The sequence below is a fragment of the Montipora foliosa genome, chromosome 5 (assembly GCF_036669935.1).
Source record: "Montipora foliosa isolate CH-2021 chromosome 5, ASM3666993v2, whole genome shotgun sequence".
In the NCBI taxonomy this organism is placed as follows: domain Eukaryota; kingdom Metazoa; phylum Cnidaria; class Anthozoa; order Scleractinia; family Acroporidae; genus Montipora; species Montipora foliosa.
The window spans coordinates 24,259,218-24,266,717 of NC_090873.1; the positions used below are offsets into that span (position 1 = coordinate 24,259,218).

General features: G+C 39.3%; 1 protein-coding gene across 1 annotated transcript in view; it reads right to left on the bottom strand.

The window, feature by feature from the left end:
* The window catches only part of LOC138002497 (52 kDa repressor of the inhibitor of the protein kinase-like), an 11,152-nt gene extending 8,245 nt beyond the window's left edge, over positions 1-2,907 (bottom strand). Inside the window, exons 1-3 of the mRNA XM_068848533.1 lie at positions 2,753-2,907; positions 1,360-1,439; positions 164-466 (exon numbers count right to left, since the gene is read on the bottom strand). Coding sequence (XP_068704634.1) covers positions 164-466; positions 1,360-1,439; positions 2,753-2,907 — 538 coding nt within the window. The remainder of the gene's footprint in view (positions 1-163; positions 467-1,359; positions 1,440-2,752) is intronic.
* Positions 2,908-7,500: the final 4,593 nt, after the last annotated feature.

Below are 7,500 nucleotides of genomic sequence, written 5' to 3' on the forward strand. Positions count from 1 at the left end.
TAGACTAATTCAGATTTCTGTCCAGAACGCATTTTGCCAGCGCAAGAGAGTGAGGGAGGACTAATAGCTTCTGCGTCATAATCATAGTCCTGTGCAAACTGCAAAGCTACACTGATGTCGCTACAAAGAGCAAGCTTTACCTCCCTTCACTCGCTATATTTACGGAGATCAGGCAATTGTGATAGCAATCGCTCCTTTAGCCGAGTGGAAGTAACTTGCTCGGGAACATAAGCTCCTAGTTGTTCAAGTCTACAAGAGTAAAGCTTTGACAAATCCGACAGCTTGAAAACTGTTTGCTTTGCATTATCCCCAATGTATGCAACTAACTCAGCTACAGCAAAGGCTTCTAGCAAAACTTGAGTTGTGATATTTTCTTCCTCCTTAGGTGGAATACTTCTTAATCGATTGTAAAGGGCAGTAAGACAACTTATGTGGTAATATGAATCAATGACAGGCTTATCGCCGGCTGCAAGTTTTGTTAAAAGTTTTCGGTCTTGCAGTCTTGTAGCGGCTGCTCTGAGCTTGCTGTCAAGTGTAAGACTTGCGAAGAGTATCTTCAGTTTCATCACAAAAGAAACATGTTTGCTACTTCTTTTGGGGGTATTCCTAGACTATGGCGAGTTTTAACAGGACTCGGTGCTTTAGAATCGTCTACTGAACTGTCCTCGAGTTTCCTCTTCTGAGCCCTCTGCAGCTTAAGAGTGCTGCATTTGTTAAATCACGACTTGTGCCATTTTGCTTCATGACGTTTTAACGTTACTTCTATTCCGTTTCCCTCATCGAGGCTTGAAAAGAGGCTTGAATTGGCAATTCACCAATCTCACGAAATTGCTGTAGATTGTCTGCCAAATGTTTGTACCCCGATCCCTAGTTCCTTGTACTAATTAAAGGACACACTAACTTCTCTTCTGTCTCTTGTTCACACAAAGCACACAAATCCCAGTTCTTTTCTGTTCTTACCTGAACTGTTTCCATAATCCAATATCCAAAACACTGCAAGTTCTTGTTCGAAAGCTAATAGCAACTAGGCGTTCTTTTAAAATCAGCCAGGCGCTACTTCTAAAAACAGCCAGCCGCTATTTGCTGAGTGGAGATATCAGCCAAACAATACTGCACGCAACAGGAAACTCAGATTGAGAGCAAATTGACAAAATTACCCTTCTTAATAAAAACGTAGACTTCTGTTTGGTTTGACGATACTACAGTTTACCGTATTGGATCCACCGTTGATAAAGCATGTAACCTAAATAACGCACTGAATGAGCTTAACAAATGGTGTATGACTAACTCATTAACACCGCACTCTTCAAAATGTGAAGTGAAGTTTTTCCACCGGAGATTCTTCACTGGTCCACTTACTTTGATCACCATTGGGAATGTCAACGTTGCATGGGTCTATCTTACAAGACTGCTGGGCATTACTATCGACAGAATGCTTCCTTGGGTGAATCATATTAAGGAATTAAGGAACAACTTTGTCAAGAAATTGAACTTATTGAAAAAGTGTTCTTTTCTCAACAGAAAATCACTTCTTGACCTATACTCTAAGGTGATTCTCCCTTCAGTGACATACAGCATCGCTATCTGAGGGAACTGTAACAACCTGGATTATATCAAATCCCTGCAAGCCCTTCACTGTGGTGCCAGAAGGCTAATTTTTAATTTGCCGCGAGACACACCTTCAGAACAAGTTATGGAACTCACACAATGGGACTCGATTTATGACGTGTATAAACGCAGTCTTGTCAAACTAATCCATAACATAGCCAGCGATAATATGGCCGCAATGATTTCGGATTTAGTTGTATGGCGTAATAGTCCGTATAACCTAAGAGGACATAATAAGGCCGTCGTTCCACGATTTTCCACTTATTTCACGAAAAATTCTTTTTATTACAGAGCAGCTGTACTGTGGAACTGTGTTTCAGAATATTTTAATGATTCTTGTAATTTTAAACAATTTTATGCAAAGGCAAAATCTAGTCCGATGTTTAGGGAAATCAGATTGGCGATAAATTAAATTAATTTCATATGTTTCATTCATTTTCAGTAGGTAATTAGATAATTAGATAATTAATTAGATACACGACCCCTCAAGTATGTAGTGCTTAAACGCTAATCGTGTTTTTAAATAAAGGATTTTACGTAAATTCAGAGTGTTTAAGGGAAGAAATTTAATTAAAATGAGCCTGCAGTCCCAAACCACTGACCGCATACTAAAAATGATCAAAATATAAACTAAGGGAGCAAGATCCAGCTGGGGTCTTACTTTTTATTAATCTGCATGTTAAAAGCTACATTTACTGAAAGTTTCATACTTGTATCACTATTTGAACTATTCTATTTTTTGTTGCTTATCCCCCGGACTATTCTGGTTGTTTTTGAAATTACAATTTTCATTTCACACAGAGTTTGTTTCTTTTGTTAACCTTGTTGTGGGGTTGAGAGTTTGCTTTGTGAACATCTCCCCCTCATTTTACAGACTAACCCTAACTTTTGTCTATGATTTTTCCTCAACTCACCATCCACACACACATGACTCCCCTCAAAATACCTGCTGACTAGTGAATGTTCTGGTTAGTGGAGAGAAACCCCTTCTTGTAAGGCGGATCCGAATTACCACATCAGAATTTCTAAATTGTTTTAACGCAACTCGTTCTCCTTTGGTTAGGTTTTCTCTAGCTAATTTAATATTCCGAGGGTTTATCAAATCACGCCTAACACTGGATATAAAAGTTCAAGTTCTGGATACCTTGATGGTGGTGGCTTCCATTTCTTTTCTTTCGGAACTTTAGGAAGGTGACCAGTTGACTCTTGACTATCTTCAGGGCTATTTTCAATGAAAAAGACTGCTGTCTGCAAGCTCAAAAGCTTCCAAATCGTCGTATACACGTTGCCAGTCAACATCTTTTAGCATGGGGCACAAAGATGGTCCTTTCTTGAGTAGATTGATTTGGTCTTGGCTAATGAACATGTTTGAGAGGTTGATAGGATCTAACAGATGTGATTCATTAGAAGTCGTTGTATTAGGTACATCCTGAGCTTTCGACGAAAGAGTTTTCGTTTTCTCACTAGCCTGTGTAGCCCGCAATATCGACGGGCTTGTGTGGTAGTATTAATGGGTAGATCTCTGGTGTTACTGGAAAAAAAATCCTGATCCAACGGAATTGTCTTGAACATCTTTCTTTTCTCGTGTTCTTTCAAGTTACGAAGTAGGTTGGAATTTTCCGCTTTCAGGCCATTCACTCCACAGTAGCACAAGCAGCACGAGTCTGGGACAAGCTAACCGAATACCAACACCACTGTACCTTTCTTAAAAATTGCTTGGATAACAATGTTATTCCAGCAGGATTTAATTTAAATTTTAACTTGGCACTTAATGTCGATGATCGGCTGACCTCGTGATCAAAAGCTTTGCAAGCAATCACTCCAACGAACGTCAAATGAACTGTGCGTTGCTCTTTTAAAAGCCTCGCAGAACAGAGTGAATTTTCTACAACGAGAGCTCCAATCTTGTAGGGAACAGATCTTCTCGTCCATCAACAATGGCTCTGCGAATTATATCTGGAATGGGCTGAAAGCGGAAAATTCCAACCTACTTTGTACCTCATCTTATGGCTTTGGGGGCATGTCTCATGCAAGAAAGACGCTCACCGCTGCTGAGAAACCTTATTCACCAACTGAAAAGGAACTCCGTAGGCTAGCAATAGTTTTATGGATGCACCAAATTTCATCAGTATGCAAGAGTACAAACTGACCACGAGCCACTAGAAGTTTTCTTCCGAAACCACTTTTCCAGGCGCCTCAACGGGTGGAACGGACGATGTTAGAGCCTCAGCGATATGACTCCCAAGTTGAATATGTTCCAATAATATCACTCGTTTAAAGAGCATAAATAATCGTGCTGCACGTGCGGCACATATTTAGCGGTACTCTGCATGACGAAGACGTACAATCACCAAAGTTTAGGTTTTGACGATAACGTGAGCATGCAACAAAGAATCTTTCATTCTCTATTTCAGTCGGAGACCGCTCTTACCGATTTATGTTTAGGATACTTCGCCCACATTGTACGATGTGGATGAGATGAAATAATCGCAAAGACTTATACTAATAAAAAATAACAATATAATAAACCTATATAGCGCTATATCCTTAAGAGCTTCTGCCTGAGAGACCGGGGCAGACTTGGAGATGAAGGCCGGCCGATTTCGCTTAAAATTGGTAAACAAAGTACTTATGTCAACTTATGTAATATGCCAAAGTTTCAGCTTCAACGCCTTTTTTTAGCCGAGTTCTGGATATCAGCCCCTCAGGGGTTCCCGAGGCTGATTTTCAGTGCAATTTTGGCCACTTTTAAATCTCTCTTTTAGCAATATGAAATTAATTTCAGGCAAAAAACAAAACCATTTTTGTAAAGCCCTACCCTTAGGCTTTTATAAGTGAGAACATTAGCTCATGGAAATTTTTCGCTAGCCTGTGGCTGTTATCACAACTTGGTCATATTTAAAGCATATGGGAAGCAACCGGAAATTGCCTGTTTTTCAGACCAAATATTTTCCATGCCCATGTTTTATATCTTGAGGTCTTAGTATCCTTGCAAAGTTCAGCCCTTAGTTTAGTAATATCAAGAAAAAAAATACTAAGGTTGAGGCTTTTTACTAAGAAAAAAAACTTACGAGAAGATGGCTAACCAGGCCACTTCCGTTTAAAGTTTCAACAAAGCGTGTCTGCAAAAATCAGCCATTTAATTTCGATTATCTTTTTTCCTTCCAAGTTATTGTTAAAAGAGACTCTGAAGTTAATTGTCACCGAAAAGACTTGCCGTTAATAAGAAATTTTTATGTGATTGTTTTAGGACCGATCAGATAGTGGTCCGACAGCGGTTATAAATTTCTTGGACAATAGGGCCGCTGCCAAAACTCTTTATTTACCTAACAACACATATCTTGCCGGTATATCACAATGCAAAATTGCATCTTTTTCGTCCAAACTGCAATGTTAATTTTATCTCCTTTGTTCAACTCGTTCAACGTATCACGTCTGTGGCCCGTAGTAATGAAGCGCTAATTAAATCAGGATATAAGCAAGCTTTGTAGTTCCATTCAGTAGTACTATAACCCACCTGTTTGGGCTTTAATATTTTCTGAAGAAAAAAGAACTTTTCGGTCTCTTTAAATGCAATTATAACTTGAGAACCGTTTTGAACCGTTAAGAAATTTCGAATATAATTAAAGCTAATCGTCTAACACAAATTGCACTCACTCTTCCAAAGTGCAAAGTGTCTGGATAAATTCACTTACAAAAAACGCTTACCTGGCTTCACTTTTACAGACAAACTTTAGCCCCAGCGATAAATTGGTCGCAAGTGCGTCGTTGCGAGTTAGATATACACAGGTCGATTAATACCGTACGTGACGAGGTCATTGTAGTTTGGCTGGCTATTACTGGCTTGGAATATTCAGTACAGTTGTTTTCTCGTTCAGATCCGTCTCCTTGATATTGCAGAGAATGATTATGATAGAACTTGTATAAGAACCTCAATGGCATGATTTGTTTACTGAATATTTACGCAAACGGGTGAATATTCGGCGGCGACGTGGACATATCACAAATCGTCTTTAATTCCTCAACCTTAGTATTTTTTCTTGATATTACTAAACTAAGGGCTGAACTTTGCAGGGATACTAAGACCTCAAGATATAAAACATGGGCATGGACAATATTTGCTCTGAAAAACAGGCCATTTCCGGTTGCTTCCCATATGCTTCAAATATGACCAAGTTGTGATAACAGCCACAGGCTAGCGAAAAATTTCCATGAGCTAATGTTCTCACCCATAAAAGCCTAAGGATAGGGCTTTACAAAAATGGTTTTGTTTTTTGCCTGAAATTAATTTCATATTGCTAAAAGAGAGATTTAAAAGTGGCCAAAATTGCACTGAAAATCAGCCTCTGGGGACCCATGAGGGGCTGATATCCAGAACTCGGCTAAAAAAAAAGTCGTTGAAGATGAAACTTTGGCATATTACATAAGCCGACATAAGTACTTTGTTTACCAATTTTAAGCGAAATCGGCCGACCTTCATCTCCAAGTCTGCCCCGGTCTCTCAGGCAGACGCTCTTAAGCTCAAAGCGCTTTACAGCTTCAAAAGTGATAAACTAACAGAAAACAGTCCTAAAAAGGAACGCCCTTAACTTTGATTTAAACGTAGTTAGGTCTTTAGCTTCGGGTATATTATCTGGACGTTCATTCCATAGTTTGGGGCCAGCGTAAGAGAACGAACTTTCGCCATACTTGACCAGGTTGGTTCGTGGTACTACAACTTGAACAGATTCTTTGTTGCAGAACGTAGCGTTCTTGATGGTAAGTAAGGTTGCAATATGTCAGTTATGTAATGTGATTAACAGTATCTTGAACTCAATGCGTTTGTAGACAGGCAGCCAATGCAGCTGCTTGAGGATTGGAGTGATGTGCAGGAATTTCGTCTCTCTTGTCACTCATCGAGCAGCGGAATTCTGAACATTTTGGAGGCGATCCAAAACTTTGGAAGTCCGTATAGCAAGGATTTGCAATTGTCTAATCTTGAGGTTATAACAGCATGTGCAAGAATTTCAGTGTCAGATTTCAAGAGGCAGTTTTTAAGCTGATAAGATGCTCCTCAAGAGGCATGCATGTGCTGATCAAAGATCACACCAGTATTTCTAGCTGAGGTAGATGGCTGAATTCATTCGTTGGAAACTTGGATATCGTTGATTTCTGGACGTGAGCGATGTTGTGCGCTTAGCACCAACAATTCCGTCCGTCTTCTAGATCTCACCGTTGAGTTTCAGCCTATTGCATAGCATCCACATGTCAATCTCCGTAACGCAATGTTCAATATATGCTAAAGAAACCAGCTGGTCAGGAATACTTTGCTCAAAAGCCAGATATAACTGGGTGCCATCTGCGTAAAAATGAAATTCCAAACCATAGCGCCTGATAATATCGGCAACTGGTGCTGTGTACAACACATGATACAGCAACGGGCCAAGTATGGACCCTTGAGGCACTCCGCAGATGATGTTTTTTTTCAGCAGACCTGGACCCGTCAACCATTACATTAGAGCCAATCATTATACTAGAACAAAGTTATATTTTAAGGTGACGTTTTCGTCGACGTCGCCGTCGTAGATCTTAAGGTCCCTAATTATGACCCAACATTGGGTAGGTATTGGCTAAGAGGAAATAAGCTATTAAGGACGGTGCCTACTAATTCAAAGGTATTTTTGCCCCGGTTTATGATTATGCACGAAATGTAGATCTTAACAATTGTTATTGAAATCCAAAAAGAACATTTGGGGTAACCACGCATTTTTCAAAGATATTAATTGATGATTTTTTTTATTTTATTTTATTTTATAGGACATAAATCAAATAACATATACAAACAAAGAAGGTAGTTCATAAATAATAGAAGAAGGAAGAGTTTAGTTAATACATTCTATTACCTTGACATTT